General features: G+C 55.3%; 2 protein-coding genes across 2 annotated transcripts in view; both read left to right on the top strand.

Annotated features, from left to right (window-relative positions):
* The first annotated feature begins 419 nt into the window (after positions 1-419).
* On the top strand, positions 420-3587 carry LOC101144974 (filamin-C-like). Its single transcript, XM_004046193.5, has 4 exons — positions 420-445; positions 1923-2128; positions 2799-3008; positions 3127-3587. The coding sequence occupies exons 1-4, from the start codon at positions 420-422 to the stop codon at positions 3312-3314; spliced, it is 630 nt and encodes a 209-aa protein (XP_004046241.4). The 3' UTR covers positions 3315-3587.
* A 1674-nt stretch (positions 3588-5261) lies between these two features.
* The window catches only part of KCP (kielin cysteine rich BMP regulator), a 34211-nt gene continuing 22642 nt past the window's right edge, over positions 5262-16830 (top strand). The window contains exons 1-8 of the mRNA XM_055392224.2: positions 5262-5379; positions 7710-7852; positions 8816-9005; positions 9092-9168; positions 9905-9989; positions 12116-12198; positions 12434-12527; positions 13396-13478. Of these exons, the coding sequence (XP_055248199.1) occupies positions 5304-5379; positions 7710-7852; positions 8816-9005; positions 9092-9168; positions 9905-9989; positions 12116-12198; positions 12434-12527; positions 13396-13478 (831 nt within the window). The 5' untranslated portion in view covers positions 5262-5303. The remainder of the gene's footprint in view (positions 5380-7709; positions 7853-8815; positions 9006-9091; positions 9169-9904; positions 9990-12115; positions 12199-12433; positions 12528-13395; positions 13479-16830) is intronic.

The raw sequence follows: 16830 nt of genomic DNA, 5'->3' as shown, positions 1-16830 counted from the left end.
CAGGCGGCGAGGTCGGCACTGCAGCTGGGGGCGCAGGCTCTGCTGCTCCCACCCGCTCCCCCGGCCATCGCCCAGAATGGGGGCTCCCAGGCGCCCCGCTGGAGGCTGGCTTGGTCCACAGAGGAGCGAGGCCCGATCCTTACTTTCGATGCACTCGCCCTCGCTCTTCCCGGGTCACCCTCACCCTTTCGGAAAAAAAGGTTGAGGTTTAAAGCGTTCATGCCCCGGGATCTTCAGGCCAATGGCAGGAATTGTGCAAGAGTTTGGGGGAAGATGGTGTCAGGTAGAGGCTCCGTCCGTCCCTGGGCTCGCGGCCGGGAATGGTAGACGCCGGCCCCCAGAGCAGCGGAGAAGGATGGGGCGCAATAGTTCCTGGGCTGGTTTCTGTAGGTCTTGTCCCAGAACTTAAGAAGGCAACAATGAAGAAGCTGAACGTGGAGGAAAAGTGAGACTAGCGTGGCTGGGATTTGGGGGAAGATGGCGAGGACCAGCGCTGGCCTTGAGCGGTTGTCTCCGGACCCGGGAGGGCGGGAGCAGGTGCCCGGGAGCAGAGGCGGGAGTGGGGGACTTTCCCAGCCTCGCGGCCACGCTGGACACAGCAGGGCGAGGACCGGGGTGCTGCTCCAGCAGCAGGAGGAGCGTCCCTGGGGGTGAGGGTGGCTCCGCGGGCTGGCCCAGGGGGTGTGCCCCCGCGGAGCCAGCGGAGGGGTGGGGGCGGAGGGGAGGGGGGAGGGAGGCGGAGGGGAAGCGGGGAGCGGGGGCAGAGGACTGGAGTGGGCCTGGGCCCCCGTGGACCCAGTCCCCAGGGCCTGAAAGTGCACCGGCTGTGTCCACAGAGAAAACTGGCAAGACCTTCCCTCCCCCTACCTCCATCCTGCCCCTACCTCCATCCTCCCCCTACCCCGTAGCTGTCGGGCCTGGGGCTGGGGCTGAGGGGATCCAAGAGTCTAGGGAGTCACTGGGAAATCACCCCTTTTTATCTGAAGGCCCTACTTGGGGGTTTTCCCCCTGTACCCTGGTCTTCCCCCACCCTGCCTCTCGGAGGAAGCCAAAAGAAGCTTCTTCCTGGGCACCTGCTGCCCCAGAGCCTCAGCCTGTTTGGACCAGGCAAGCAGCAGGGCCTGGGGTGTGGGCAGCTCACCTGGAGGGGTGGGATTTAGGATCAGGCCCAATGCAGCAAAACCTTTGTCTTCTCCCTGAGCTGGGTGTGGGTTTGCAAGGAGACATGTGACCCAGAACAACCCTGGGAGCAGTAGGGCGCCTGCTGTCTGGCCACTCTTACTAGGACTGCTGTGGCACTTCCTCCCCTAGTGGCCCCCTGGTACCAAAGCCTTGCAGCTCCTGGAGTGAGGGGACTGTCGCCTGGGACTCCACTGGGGCCCTGGGGTTGGCTGTGAGATTTTACCAGCCCGTCGGGAGCCCTTGTGCATCCCCTCCTCATATTCCAGGTCTGGGGCTCCCCCAACAAGTTTATTTCCTTTTCCCCTAGAGCCCTTCCAGTCCTCCCCATTGATCCGCCTCCTCCTCAAAGCTCTCCCAGGTTAGTCCAGCCACACTCAGCTTCCCACATTTTAGTGCTCATGCGCCCACAGCTGACACAGCCCATCAGGCACTTGCCTTCTGCCCTCAGCCTGCTTCACACAGTGTGGGGCTCTGCCTTCCTCAGCCAGGACAGGGCATATCATCTCTCATTTGCCTGGTACCCAGCACAGCTAGACCCGTGCCCCTCAGAGCAGGTACATGCCGTGGACTGCACACTGGACCCTGGTTCCTCCTGCCCCCAGGCTGGGCTGGCAGGCAGGGGCCAGGCTGGGCATGGGGCAGTGGCAGCCCCCTACAGAGGCTGCCCAGGGAGCTGAGGCCCAGCCCATCTTGGGCTACAAGCCCTTCCTGCCCTCAGCCTTGCTACCTCTGGCCCCCAGGTGTGTCATCAGAGATCATGTGAATGCCCTGAACGCCTGCTTGGGGACCATTGATGGCCCCTCCAAGGTGCAGCTGGACTGTCGGGAGTGTCCTGAGGGCCATGTGGTCACTGACACTCCCATGGCCCCTGGCAACTACCTCATTGCCATCAAGTATGGTGGCCCCCAGCACATCGTGGGCAGCCCCTTCAAGGCCAAGGTCACTGGTGAGTGCTGGTTTGGGGGAGGTCCACCCAGCCTGCAGCCCAGCCCAGTCTGGAGGGCTCCGGTGGCCACGCACATCCAGGCCATAGTCTGCCCCCAGACATCATGGTCAGTTTACCAGGCCTAGAGGTGGGCCTGGCTCTACACAGTACGCGTTCTGTGGAGTCAGGCATGATCATGTAAAAATCCCATTCTTCCTCTCCATCGTGGCCCCTCAGTCCTTCAGCTCTGGCCTGCACTGGCTCCTCAGGCTCTAGCACCACTTTCTTCCCTCCTGGCTTCCCATATTCCTCCGCTCCAAGAAGACACAGTCGGTATTGAGCAAGCTTCCCCTCTTGAGGCTGTCTGTAGGATGAGTTGGGTGGGTGTTCCTTTGTAAAGTGGCTCTTACCCTGTGAGTTAGCCTGAGTTCCCAGACAAAGCCTGCAAGGATGAGGGATGCAGCATCTGAGGCCCCAGCCCTAGGGTGGAGCACCAATTGGAGCTGGCAGCTCAGGCCCTGGCTGGGAATGGGGCTGTGCTCCTAGAGTGGCCCTTGGAGGAATTTGGGGGGGAGCCTCAAATGCAGGCAGTGAGTCCCACAGGGTGGCAGTGCTGGCCGAGGGTCCCCTGCCTGGGGAAGAACAGGAAGCCCTTCTGACTAGGTTTGTGCTCCCTCCACCCGCCCCTCAGGTCCGAGGCTGTCCGGAGGCCACAGCCTTCACGAAACATCCACAGTTCTGGTGGAGACTGTGACCAAGTCCTCCTCAAGCCGGGGCTCCAGCTACAGCTCCATCCCCAAGTTCTCCTCGGATGCCAGCAAGGTGGTGACTCGGGGCCCTGGGCTGTCCCAGGCCTTCGTGGGCCAGAAGAACTCCTTCACCGTGGACTGCAGCAAAGCAGGCAGGTGGCAGGGGGAGGGCGTCTCCTGGGGTGCGAGCAAGAAGCCGTCAGGGAGCAGGGTGTGGGTCACAGTAGGGGACTCCCTGGTGTGAACCTGTCCCTCTGCCTCCCTCTCCAGGCACCAACATGATGATGGTGGATGTCCACGGCCCCAAGACCCCCTGTGAGGAGGTATATGTGAAGCACATGGGGAACCGGGTGTACAATGTCACCTACACTGTCAAGGAGAAAGGGGACTACATCCTTATCATCAAGTGGGGTGACGAAAGTGTCCCTGGAAGCCCCTTCAAAGTCAAGATCCCTTGAGTCCCAAAAGTGCCTCCCCAGCCTCAGCCCCCACCTCCAGTCAAACACACATTACACACACACACACACACACACACACACACACACAAATGTGCCACACCCAGACACACACACAGAATCAGACACTACAAACACCTGCCTTGGGGGTGAAGTGAAGGTCCAGCCTCCCCACCCCACCGCACCCCAGGGGTTGGAGGACCTTGTCTGTGTCAGGACAGTGTCCCTCCCTGGGAATGTGACATGAGGGCCGACTGGGGCCAGGCTCAGGGGCAGAGGCTGGGACACGAGGGACTGGAAGGGGACTGTGGGGCGAGGGAAGCCCTGTGCATCCTCCCAGTGTGGTTTAGAGCTGCTCGCCCTGATTCTCTCTGATTCTTTCTGTGAAATGGGGATGGAGGTGCCCCCATTCTTCATAAGGGAAGTAAAAATTGCTCATACCTCTGTGCCAAGCACCATGCATTACTAATCCTTACAAACACTCCATGAGGTGGGTGCTGTTAGAGCTCCAGTCACAGCTCAGAAAAATCAGCCACCAAAAGTGAAGTGACCAGCCAGAGGCCCCAGAGCAGAAAGCAAGAGCTCCAGGATGCGCCCTGGCAACGCTGCCAGAATCTGTGCTCTGAACCATCCCACTACCCAGCCCCTCAGAGGACTTGCCTTCCAGAGGCACCCGGTCAATGAAAGCCACCTTCCTTAAACCTACCAGGAATAGCGCTGCCGCTTCCTTGTTCCTCTTCTGGCTGGCTGGCCCTGGCTTTCCTCTGTGACCCCAGCTCCAGGCACTGAGGCCAGGTCTTAGCGTGGCATTGCAGCCTCCCTGCCCCCTGTGGCAAAGGCTCAGGTCCACTATGGGCCCAGACTCTGGGGCAGAGAAGCTGCCGTCTCCTTACTGAAGCTTTAAGCTTGGTGGAGAGTGGGCTGGGGAGACCTCAGTCCCTGCCTGGTCTAGGGGGAGGGGTGGCTTCCGACTTCTCGTCTTTATGGCAGGGAGGGAGAGCTTTGGAAGGGTTCACAGCTCCGCCCTCAATGTTCCTTTTTGCCTGTGAGCTTCGCCTGTGAGACCCAACCCTCTGCTTCCCAGCTGCAAGGAGGAGTTTCCCAGCCTGTGGGCCCACAGGGACGGCTGTCCTCACTTCCTCCCTTTGGCCCCCTCTGCCTGCTGAGCCCAGGGCCCAGCCCTGCCCCCTACCCAGGCTCACCCCACAGCCAGGCCTGAGCTCAGGAGTGGGAAATGGGGCTAAGACCAGCCAGTGAAGGGCGGCCTTGGCATTTGGGGCCAAGCCTGGGACTGCTGGGGTGGGTAGGGGTGTTGAGTGGAGTTCAGGAAAGAAACTTGTAGGTGGAGAGAGGAATACACTGGTCGCGTCCATGATTTCAGAGATCAGGAGTTGTTATTGTTATTATTTGTTATTTACTGAGCATTTACCATCTGTCTACCGACTCTAAATTCTTTACTTATATAATCTCACTTAATGCTCACTGCGAGTCTATAAAGTAGATGTGGTGATCCCCAGTTTACAGATAGGGAAATTGAGGCACAGAGAAGTTAGTGGTCTAAGGCCACATGGAATTGGCTGAGCAGGGATCTAAACCCAGCTCAGTCTTCTGCTTCTGTAAACTTGTGAGAGAGAGGAAAAATAGATCTGGAAACCCCAGGGCGATGGAGTAACCTAAAAGGGCAGGGAGACTGTCCAGAAGCCCTAGAGGGGTGGACTTGGGTTTATTTTCTTTTCAGGGTCTCCTCCTGGATCTTAAGAGGAGACAAAGCCTGCACCCCCGTTGGGCTTCCTGCGAGCTGGAGCTGCTCTTTGGGGTGAGGACCGGCCGGGCCCGGGGCGGGTGGAGGTGTCCATGGGAAAGGCGCGCGCGGTGGGGGGTTTGAGCCCTCCCTGAACAAAGCCTGGGTGGGAGCGGCTTGTGTGTCCCCACCCCGCCTTCCCCAGCGCCTGCTGAGCCGCGACGACAGACGGCGAGCGAGGCGGAGCTAGCATGGCCGGGGTCGGGGCCGCTGCGCTGTCCCTTCTCCTGCACCTCGGGGGCCTGGCGCTGGCCGCGGGCACGGAAGGTGAGTCCAGGTGCAGGAGGCTTGGGGTCCGGCCAGGTGCGCCCCCTCCCTCCTATCAGCCAGGCCTGAGGGGGCCGAGCGGGGCCGGGGGCTCTGCTCTTAGCCCTGCCTGAGGTTCGCGCGCCTCCCTGGCCAGCTTCGTCCTCCCCGTCGGGGGAGCGAGCAGGGTGGGGAAGACCACGGCCAAAGCAGGGGGTTCAGGAGAGGGGGGCGGTTCCTGCAGCCGGCGGCGGGAGAGAGTGCGGCTGCCCTGGCATCTGGGAGTCTGAAGTTAATTATTTGTCTTGATGAAGGAGGGGGAGAAAAGGGGCCCGCTGTGGAAGCTGACTTTGCATCTGTGTCTGGCCCTCCCCGGAGCGGGACAGGCGGGAATGGAGGGCTCGGTGCCGGCACGGGGCCAGGGGAGGCTAAGAGGGGGAGCCCGGGACAGTTCCTTGAGGACCAGCCAAGTTTGTGCCACTCGGAGCTCTTTCTGCAGGTCTCTCCAGGCGAGGCTGGCCCTAGCTTCACCTAGGGGTCCCAGAGGATTCAGCTTCTCCCGGGCTCCCACATCCTGCCTGCCTACTTAAGCAGAACTGGAGGAGTGGCCTGGGAGGAGGGGCCCTGGGCAGCAGGATGAGGCCCCACGGGAGTCTAGATTGGGTAGAAGGTTTCAGATGCTGAGACGCCCATTGTGGCCGCCCTCTGTGTGCTTGGGAAGGACTGAGACCGGGTGCCATTCCGGGTGACAGGATCCCCAGTACAGGGACGGAGATGGGAAAGGGCACCTGGGGTTTGAGGGCCAGTATTCGCCCAGGGTGCGGGGACTGAGTTAGAATCCCCGATATGAGCCGGCAGTAGCGGGGCTGGAAAGGTGGGTGGTGCTTGTGATCCATCCCAGCGGGACTTGCTCCTGGGAGACTTCGGCTGTGTGATTCAGAAAGGTCGAGTGGAAAGAAGGGGCACAGATGGAGGCAGGGACGCTTTGTCTTCAGCCTTCTGAATGGAGATGGTGGAGAGAGGAGAAGCGGGGGATGTATTAGGGGACAACTCAGGCAACGAAATAGGGGAGCTGAGCCCCAGCTTTCTGGCTTAAGTAACTGGGTACGTGGGATGGCATTAACCAAGCCAGGGAACTTGGGACAAAGCAAGTTCAATTTTAGCCTAGAATCCCCTCTGCCTTTGATGGTGACAGTGGGTAACATTGTTCCCCTGTCTCACAGGCCTAGTGTCTGTGAGAAACCCTTTTAAGCCACTCCAGGCCTGGCCTCACTAATGAGCTGCCATGGTGGGAAAGACCCATCCCTCTCCCTCCTCCTCTCTCTGTTCCTATTGCCTCCGCTCCAGACCCTCCACTTCCCTGCCCATCCCTGCCTGGAGGAGGGACCTATGTCTGCCTCTTCTCCTCCTGCCTTTACTTTCTGGGCTGCAGGAGAAGGATCAAAGTGAAAGGTGAAAGTGGCCGCCCCTAACCCCAGGCCAGAGCTCAGAGGTGCCCCGTCCCTCTTTCCTGGACATAGTGTCTTCTAGAAGCAGGGACAGGCTGTCTTCACTGGATCTGGTGTGTTCAAAGCTAGCAGGGGCCTTGCCAGCACCTTTCTCACACCCTTCAGAAAATGCAGCCAAGTCCCACTTTTGAAGCCCACCCCACCCAATGTGGGAGCCCCCAGGAACCCCTGTCACAAGCCTGGAAAACCGTGCTCAGGGCTGGGGGCGGGAGCAGTTGTCCTTCCCTGAGCACATTCTCCAAAAGTTGTGGCCTTTCTGACAGGTGCAGAGAGTCGGGGGTTGGGGTCTGCTCATGTTCTCCCTGAAAAGACACTCAGCCAGACCCCAGGCCCCTGAAAGCAGCTCCACCTGGCGCATGTCTGTGGCCTTCCCCTGCGTTTCAGCCTGTGCTGGCTTCCGGGCCCTCCCAGCATGACATGTCGGCTTCCCAGCTTTCCCTGGCCAAGCCCCTGGACCAAGAGAGGCGGGATGATCCTGACATGCTCACCATGGCTGGGGACATCAGACGGGGCAGGCTGCAGGGAAGCCCTGCTCTAGAGACTGCTCTGTGTCCCCTGGTGGGTCAGGGGCCCTGTGGCTCACCCAGACAAGCGGGGGAAGCTGGTCTGGGCCACATCTGTCCACTCAGAACTTCCTCCCCTTCTTCCATGCCCTCACCTCCAGCTTTCACTCCCCAGCCCTCACAGACCACATCTCCTTCCCTGGATGGTGGGTGGGCAAGTGGAGAGGGCAGGGTGCACAGGATGACTCCCTTCCCCTGTGGGTCAGAAGACAGAACCCAGAAAATGTGGTCAGGCCAGCCCCTCACCCTCAGGCCCACATGGGATTCTTGTGCCCTTCAGGTGGGGCTGTCCCCAGGGAGCCCCCTGGGCAGCAGACACCTGCCCATTCCTCAGCCCTTGCTGGGAACTCCCAGGAGCAGTGGCACCCCCTGCGAGAGTGGCTGGGGCGACTGGAGGCTGCAGTGATGGAGCTCAGAGAACAGGTACCATGGAGACAGGGCTGGTTTGCATTGGGTAGGGAGGGCTTCTTATAGTGGGAAGGAGAGAAGGAGTTAGGCTTGGAGGGGGGAGCCTAAAATAGAGCTCTTATCTGAACAATTCTTTTTCTTTCTTTCTTTCTTTTCTTTCTTTCTTTTTCTTTCTTTCTTCCTTTCTTCTTTCCTTCCTTCCTTCCTTCCTTTCTTTTTTCTTTCTTTCTTTTCCTTCCTTCCTTCCTTCCTTCCATCCTTCTTCTCTCTTTCTCTCTCTCTCTTTCTTTTTTTTTTTTTTTTAAGATGGAGTCACCATGTGTCGCCCAGGCTGGAGTGCAGTGGCACAATCTCAGCTCCCTGCAACCTCTGCCTCCTGGGTTCAAGTGATTCTTATGCTTCAGCCTCCTGAGTAGTCGGGACTACAAGTGTGCACCACCATGCCCGGCTAATTTTTGTATTTTTAGTAGAGATAGGATTTCACCACGTTGGCCAGGCTGGTCTCGAACTCCTGACCTTAGGTGATCTGCCCGCCTCAGCCTCTCCAAATGCTGGGATTACAGGTGTGAGCCACCATGCCTGGCCAGAACAATTCTTAACATTGATTCTTTCATGCAAATGAAGAACCTCCAGGCTATTTGTTTTGTCAGTTCGTGTTTCGTACTGTTCCATGTATTTGGGGAATGTTATGGAATGCATTCTATATAAGGCATCATCAAAAATATTTTGGATGGGTAAAGATGTCTTTAATTCTTGGGGCAAGGGTTGGATCCCCATTTTGTCCAAAGGAGAGATTGGGGCCTGTGTCCCCCTGAGAATGGTGATCGTTTGAGCTGGATGCTGACCGAGGGGGACCCATCTCTGCTCTGGAATTGGCGAACTTCTTTCTCATCCTGCCTCATTTTCACACCCCTCATCTCTACTGGAGGTGGTGGGGGAAGCTGAGCCAGTGCCTGCTATTCCATCTCCTTCCTCCAGAATAAGGACCTGCAGACGAGGGTGAGGCAGCTGGAGTCCTGTGAGTGCCACCCTGCATCTCCCCAGTGCTGGGGGCTGGGGCGTGCCTGGCCCGAGGGGGCACGCTGGGAGCCTGACGCCTGCACAGCCTGTGTCTGCCAGGATGGGGCCGCTCACTGTGGCCCCCAAGCACACCTGCCCCATTGCAGGGGTAAGTGCCACCCTATCCACCCACTGGGGCCACCTAAAGACCTGCAGATGGCATGGGGTGCTTGAGTGACACTGCTGTCTCCTCAGGCTGCAGCCAAAATGGCCAGACCTACGGCAACGGGGAGACCTTCTCCCCAGATGCCTGCACCACCTGCCGCTGTCTGGTAAGCTCCCAGGACCACCTGGATATCCCTCACCTGTCTGCTTCTCTTCAGCTACCTGTCACTGCAGCGTGGCACTCAAGATGTCGCATAATGGGCTCTGCCTGCCACTCCCACACCTTGCCACGGTGGCTTTCAGTTGATTCCGAGTAGGAAAAGGAACTCAATGCCCATGGACACTGGGGTGTCCCCAAGCCACTCAATTCAGACCTGGCCAACAGTGGCATGGAGGGCAGAGAATGTATTATGTTGGTGCAAAAGTAATTGCGGTTTTTGACATGACTTTTAATGGCAAAAACCGCAATTACTTTTGTACCAACTTAATAGTTGCTTGTCCTCCTATATCACCTCCCACTCTTCCACTGCCCATCTTCTACTTTGGAACCCCCTGGCCTGCCTATTCTCCCTCACCAGGTGCCACATCCACCTTCCCCCAGTCTTTCCTTCCTCCTTCCTCCCTGAGAAAGTCTTCGGTCTTCTTCCTAGGATCTCCCCTCTCTGGGGAATGTGCTGGCACCTGGAAGAGATGGTTTCCTAGGGTTAAGAGCATCAGGAGACGATGGGAGTGGGGGCGGGATGTCTCTTTTCTGCCTTTACACAGAGGGTAGCCCACATCCACAGAGCCAACTCGTCCTCTTGCCCCTATGACATGTCCCAGCCTGGGCTGAGGTTTTGCTTCCAGAGGCCCTGCCCTCCAGGGCTCTGATGCCTGTGCAGCCACCTCAGTCTGCTCCCACAGGAAGGGACCATCACTTGCACCCAGAAGCCATGCCCAAGAGGACCCTGCCCTGAGCCAGGAGCATGCTGCCCGCACTGTGAGCCAGGTCAGCCTCCTGCCAGTCTCAGCCCCGCCTCCTGCATGCCTTCTCTGGCCCACAGACACAGCCTGCCACCTCAGTGAGTCTGGGACATGCCCAGGGGTGCCTACCCACTCACTCTGACAGTGGCCAGGGGAGTGCAGAACCCACACACAAGTCAGCAGATACTGGCTCTGGCCTGGGACTGAGCCAGAGACCATGGGGAAACAGGCACAAAATCTTTTTGCTGCCCTCAGGGAGCCTCCAATCTAGTTGAGAAGATAAGCTCATAGCCAAGCTACCACAAGATTGAAGACCCAATGAGCAGATTAAGAGGAGGTGTAGAAGGCAGTGCAGTGTGTATTTTGCCGGAGGAGGGCGCAGGAGGCAGGGGAAGCCCGTCGAGGCTGGGCAGTCAGGGAGCCTTTACAGACAATGGGTCCTTTGAGCTGGGTCTTCATGGGAAAGCGGGGTTCCACCTGAAGGAGAAGGAGTACGTGAGGTTCCTCTGGGCACAAGGACAGGGTGGAGAGAGGTGGGTTGCAGGAAGTCCATGTGGGAAGGCCAGTGGGAACAGGCTGCTGTAAGCCGTGCAATTAGGACTTTTTTCTATGGGCAGTGGGGGGTATTGAAGGCTGAAGCAGCGTGTGGCATGGTCAAGGGGGCGCTTGAGGAATATTCACCTGGTGGGGGCTAGATGCAGACAGAGGCCTCGGGGCTGTGACAGCAGTTGTCTAGGCATGGAGCCAGGGATGGCAGTGGGCTGGAGAAAGGGGGATGTTTCTAAAGGACGGGCAGGAGCCGGTGACTGGCTGGGTCCCCTGGAATAGTGGAGGCCGAGCTTGGGACACTAGGATAGCAGTGGTGCCAGGGACATGAAGAGAGCTGGGAGGAAGAGGAGGTCATTGCTATGCAGGGGGGTGTTACTGGCTCATAAGGTGATAGTGTTGCCAGATTTAGCAAATGAAAGTCTAGAATGCTTTGTTAAATCTTAATTTCAATAAACGGCATGTTAAGTTTTTAGTATAGGTATATCCTATGCAATATTTGGGACATTCTTATACTAAAATTGACGTCTTATTCTTCTGAAGTTCAAATTTTACTGGGCATCCTGTATTTTATCTGGAAGCCCCTCCGAGAGAGGAGTCTCAGTTGGTAGTAAGAAAGGTGGGACAAGGACTCAGACCAGTTGGGTCTGGGAAATGCAGCCTGGAGTGTTGGCTGGAGATGAGGACTAAAATCTTGGGGGTTGATGGATCTCAAACAAAAGACACACAAAGAAAAGACTCCCGACCCCCCCGCCCACACACACACACTCTTCAGGGCACGTGGTGCCTTAGGGCCACTGCTAGCCTATATGATGTCTTTGGTGAAATTTTAAAAGGCACCCTTTCCTCAAGACACTACTTCCATCTGTTGTAAAATAATGGAACCATGCTGATGATGTGCCTGTCGGACACTTTACTGCCATCTGCTGGAAAGGGGTAGTAAATATCAAAGTCTCTGATGTCTGTCACGTGAATGGTGCCCCTTTAATGTGGCACCCAGTCCTTTGGGTCTCTTACTTGGGGGTCTGGGCCTGGTTTTCCAGGCTGCCCCAGGGCCACGGGGTTGGGGAAACATGGCATCCAGAGCCCTGTGTCATCTGCACCTGCCAGGTAAAGGAATCAGCCACCACCCACATCCCTGCTGCTGGGCAGACTGCCAGCCTGGCCATGCCAAGCCCAAATGTGGGGGCTAGGCAGGGCTGCTACTGCCACTGCCCAGGCATCAGGGCTGAAGCCTGCTAGGCCTGCAGAGTAAGCCAGCTCTGGCAAAGGAGAGGGACGGAGCAGGAAGGGACGAGGAGGGAGAGCAGGAGAGAGAGAAAGAGGGAGGATGGTGGGGGAAAGGGAGGGCTGGCTCAGTGTCTGCCCTGCAGGCAGGAGCCATGCAGTGCCAGGGGCCCTCATGTTCAGAGCTCAACTGCTTGGAGAGCTGCACCCCACCTGGGGAGTGCTGCCTCATCTGCCAGCCCGGTGACCTACTGCCCTGCCCCGCCATCCCTTCAACCCCAAGGGTCCAGTACCTACTTGGGGTCATGCCTTACCTCAAGTGATGTCCACCCACCCTGCTCCCTGGTGACCCACTTGTCATCCTGCCAACCTTCCCAGGCTGTGAGTATGAGGGTCAGCTTTATGAGGAGGGGGGCACCTTCCTGTCCAGCTCCAACCCTTGTCTGCAGTGCACCTGCCTGGTGAGTCCACCTGTCCCCTCTGCCCAGGCCCTGCTCCTCCCTGGACACCTGCCCTGCCCTGGGCCCTACCTGCCACTCCTCCAGCCCCCTCACATGCCTCCCGAGAGGTGGAGCCAGCTAGGTTCTCCCTCCATCCCTGCCCTGTGCCCCCCTCCTCCGAGGGTGCCCAACACCCGCCCACCCAGCCCTCTGCAGGAGCCAGACCTGAAGCCTCACAGCCACTGGTGCATTACAGAGGAGCCGAGTTCACTGCATGGCCCTGAAGTGCCCGCCTAGCCCCTGCCCAGAGCCAGTGCTGAGGCCTGGGCACTGCTGCCCGACCTGCCAAGGTGAGAGCCCCTGGCCCCTCCCTGGTAGAGCCACAGGTAGGTTGTCGTGCCATTTCTTGAATTCCAGAGCCCACCTTGCCGGCCTCCAGTGGGTTTGGTCCATGGGGGAGCTGGAATGCCTGAGCTCAAATTTTGCCATTGCCACCTAGTGCTTGTGTGACTCTCTTCCTCAATTTCCCCATGTGTGAGGTGCAGATAATGATATTCCATGCCTCATAGTGCAGCTTAATAAGTGTTTGCTTTCTACTTTGTGCTCCCCAATCATGAGACATGGGGTCAGCCCTCAGGGATGACCACTAGAGTGTGACACTGAGTCATACACTAATGCAAAATCTTGTAACAGCCAAGGGCAGGAACAGAAGCAGGCACCAGCTAGTGTGTGAATTCACAGGAAGGAGACCGAAGCCAGCCTGGGCACAGGAGGGAAAGCGTCCTGGAGGCAGCTGGTCCCCAGGTGGCCCTTAAGGATAAAGAGCAGTTAGCTTGGTGAAGGGCTGAGGAAGGCAGTGAGCCTTCTAGGAAGAGGGGAGAAATCAAGCACAGGCGTGGCCCTGACACGGAGGGTGAGTGTGCAATGTTGGCTGGGAAGGTGTGAGAGGTGACGAGGGGCCGGAGATAGGTGGGGCACATGGGTGTGGCTACGCTCTGTCCACGGAAGACCAGAAACGGCAGGCTAAGGAACTGAGGCCTCACCCTGCCTGGGGCACTGGGAGCCACTGGGGAATCTTAGGCAGAGATCTGACCCCATCTAGTCTTGGCTCAGGAGAGAGCCCTCAGAGGGCATGTGGACGAGGAGGGCGGGCAGGCTGAGGCTGGGGTCCAGGCCAGCTCCCACCAGGCCTCCCTCTTCTCAACCCCTCAATCCTAGGCTGCACAGAAGGTGGCTCTCACTGGGAACATGGCCAAGAGTGGACAACACCTGGGGACCCCTGCCGAATCTGCCGGTGCCTGGTGAGTCCTGAGGCTGCTCCTGGTCTGTCCCCCTCCCTGCCCTCAGGCCCACTGTATTCATTTGCTCATTCCATGGAGTACTTCGCAGAGGTGTTGAGAGGGGACCCAGTGGAGAAGACCTAGGCGCTGTCTGCTGGGGGCTGTGCAGGCGGGGGCTGGGCAGAGCTCATCTGCGTGCCCAGCTCTGAGCCCAAGAGGTGCTCAGCCTGGGTTAGTGAATGAACTCAAGGAGCTCACAGGCTAGAGAAGGAGACCGGGCAGGATATGGCGAGCGGCAAAAGCTCCAGAGTAGGGGAATCACGGTTTGAGGCATCTAAAACTGTGCTGTCCAATTCACAGCCACTACTACCTGTGGCTACTGAGCACTTGACATGTGGCCAGGTTCAAAATGAGATGTGCCATAAGTGTAAAATACATGCCAGATTTCAAAGACTTCCTATGAAATAGGGGAATGTAAAATAGTAATCCATTATATGTTGATTACATGTTGAAATAACAGTTTGGATACATTGGACCAAATGAAATATGTTGTTAAAATTAATTTCATCTGTTTTGTTTTACTTTTAAACATTTGTGAGGCTGAGCATGGTGGCTCATGACTGTGATCCCAGCACCTTGGGAGGCTGAGGCAGGAGGATCACTTGAGCCCAAGAGTTTGAGACCAGCCTGGGCAACATAGCAAGACTTTGTCTCAAAAAATTAAAAAACATTAACATTTGCTGGAGCACTTAAAATGACATAAGTGGTTAATATTGTATTTCTACTGGGCAGCACAGATCTAGAACATCTTCATGGGAGGGGTGGTGTTTACTTAGGCCTCAAAGGGTAAGTAGGATTTGAGCAGGGAAAAAGAGGGGAACGTACCCCAGATATAAGGAATAGCCTGGGGGAGGTAGGGACATGTAAGCCGTGAAGGCCAGGTGGGGGCACCTGAGGAGGGCTGTGTTTCATGGGAGCTTCCTGACAGCTTGCTAAGGACTAAGGACTCTGTGCGAAAGCTACAGGGCACCCAACCCCACTGCAATTGTTACCGGAAAGGGGTCCCAATCCAGACCCCAAAAGAGGGTTCTTGGATCTCGCGCAAGAAAGAATTCAGGGCAAGTCCATAGAGTAAGGTGAAAGCAAGTTTATGTATTTTTTTTTTTTGAGGCGGAGTCTTGCTCTGTCATCCAGGCTGGAGTGCAGTGGCGTGATCTTGGCTCACTGCAAGCTCCGCCTTCCAGGTTCACGCCATTCTCCTGCCTCCGTATCCCGAGTAGCTGGGACTACAGGCGCCCGCCAACACGCCTGGCTAATTTTTTGTATTTTTAGTAGAGACAGGGTTTCACTGTGTTAGCCAGGATGGTCTCGATCTCCTGACCTCATGATCCGCCCCCCCTCTGCCTCCCACAGTGCTGGGATTACAGGCGTGAGCCACCACGCCCGGCCGAAAGCAGTTTATTAAGAAAGTAGAGGAATAAAAGAATGGCTACTCCATAGACAGAGCAGCCCTGAGGGCTGCTGATTGCCCATTTTTATGGTTATTTCTTGATGATATGCTAAAAAAGGAGTGGATTATTCATGCCTCCCCTTTTTAGACCATATAGGGTAACTTCCTGACATTGCCATGGCATTTGTAAACTATCATGGCCCTGGTGGGAGTACAGCAGTGAGGACGACCAGAGGTCACTCTCGTCGCCATCTTGGTTTTGGTGGCATTTAGCTGGCTTCTTTACTGCAACCTGTGTTATCAGCAAGGTCTTTATGACCTATATCTTGTGCTGACCTCCTATCTCATCCTGTGACTTAGAATGCCTAACCATCTGGGAATGCAGCCCAGTAGGTCTCAGCCTCATTTTTATCCAGCTCCTATTTAAGATGGAGTTGCTCTGGTTCAAATGCCTCTGACATTTTCCCTCTCCCTTTTATAAGAGAACCCTTGATCCTAAGGGGTGCAGAGGGACAAAAATCCATCTTTTGTAATTTCTTCAGGCTGAATAGGGGCAATGATATTCCTGCCTAACTATTAGGGTCTCTCTCTCTTGTGTTCAGGGTACAGAGGTGCTTAATCAGAAAGCATCAGCATGGCGAGGGCCATTCATAACTCTGAGTTCCAACAAAAGTTGATATCTGGAAGATTAATAAAAGTTTAATTTAAGAAAACGTTGAGTAAGCTTATCCTTATTCCTACCCAAAGAGTACAACAGAAATATATTCCACAAGAGTAAAGCAAAATCAGTAAAATTATCTCAAGTAAATTAAATCAGAAGGCTTTCCATGAACTGGGCAACTGTTGGAACCAAGCTGATATGGGGTTGCTAGATGATTCCAGTACATGCCCAGAATTAGAATATTGACTCCAGATTTTTACATAACCTGTCCTTTTTGTTTCTTTTGAGCAGCAGCCAGAGATCTCTGGTTGGGTCACAGGAGCAAGCAGTCAGTCTAAATTGCAAAAACTTAAAAACAACTGCTGAGACTAGAATTTAATAACAAGTATACCATAGTTCTTGAAATATAATATTTCTGTCTCTAGTTTCCCATTTTTACTAAAGACTAATCATGGTAACACTGACTTGCTTTATTATATTTGGCCTGATTATTTGTATAAAGTGCCACAAGAATAATTATTTTTTATATAAGCTCTTTGAAATTGGCTTTGATGGAACTCTGTTTCATAAAGAATCTCAGATAAGATTTTTTTTTGAGCCAAGCCTTGCCATGGGTTTGTGCCCTCAAATACTTATGAGTTGAGTAAATTCCTCTCCTTTTGAGGTTCCAAGATAACTTGGGGCTCCTGGGCCTGTTAGAAAGTGACATTTTTTACTTACCACAGGTCAGAAACCCTGTACAGAGACTGTGTAGGCAAGGTATGAGGCCGGTTTCTCCAAGGGGCATTTATTGGCTCTACAAGTCAAATTTGATTCCTTAAGGGAAAGTATGCCATTCCAGTCGAAGCCTTGGTAAAATAGCCAGTTTCTCCAATTGTGTCCTGTTACAAAAGAAAACAGATTCTTATTGCACTCATGCAAATAGCTATATTGCCATAAATTAAGAATACTCACAAATAGTTTCCAAATTCTGGATAAATTAGGTAGAGAGAAATAAATATGCTCCAATTTTGTTCACAGGAGTATACTTTACTCAATTGCCAAAAGCTGTAAATAGCTCAGAAAAAGTGTCCTTGACTATGAAAAACAAAACAAAGGATCAGCAACGTTTTGAGCAAAAAGTCAAATAGATAATGTCAGAGTCCATGCAGTTAACTTCTGTTTGATACTCATGAACATTTCAGCTCAGCTCTCTGAGTTCTGAAAGTTTTTTCTTCTATTCTGATGTCACAATCTCCAAAGTTATCAGAAAACCTGCATTT

This window comes from Gorilla gorilla, chromosome 6 (assembly GCF_029281585.2).
Source record: "Gorilla gorilla gorilla isolate KB3781 chromosome 6, NHGRI_mGorGor1-v2.1_pri, whole genome shotgun sequence".
NCBI lineage: Eukaryota > Metazoa > Chordata > Mammalia > Primates > Hominidae > Gorilla > Gorilla gorilla.
Note: the sequence above shows the minus strand (reverse complement) of the source record. Positions and strands in the feature narration are given on the sequence as shown.

Excerpts from the sequence above, each read along its gene's own strand:
- LOC101144974 (XM_004046193.5), top strand. The coding sequence starts at position 420 with ATGAAGAAGCTGAACGTGGAGGAAAA. Across the intron at positions 2,129-2,798 it reads CTTCAAGGCCAAGGTCACTG|GTCCGAGGCTGTCCGGAGGC; the intron begins GTGAGTGCTGGT and ends CCCGCCCCTCAG. Across the intron at positions 3,009-3,126 it reads CGTGGACTGCAGCAAAGCAG|GCACCAACATGATGATGGTG; the intron begins GCAGGTGGCAGG and ends CTCCCTCTCCAG.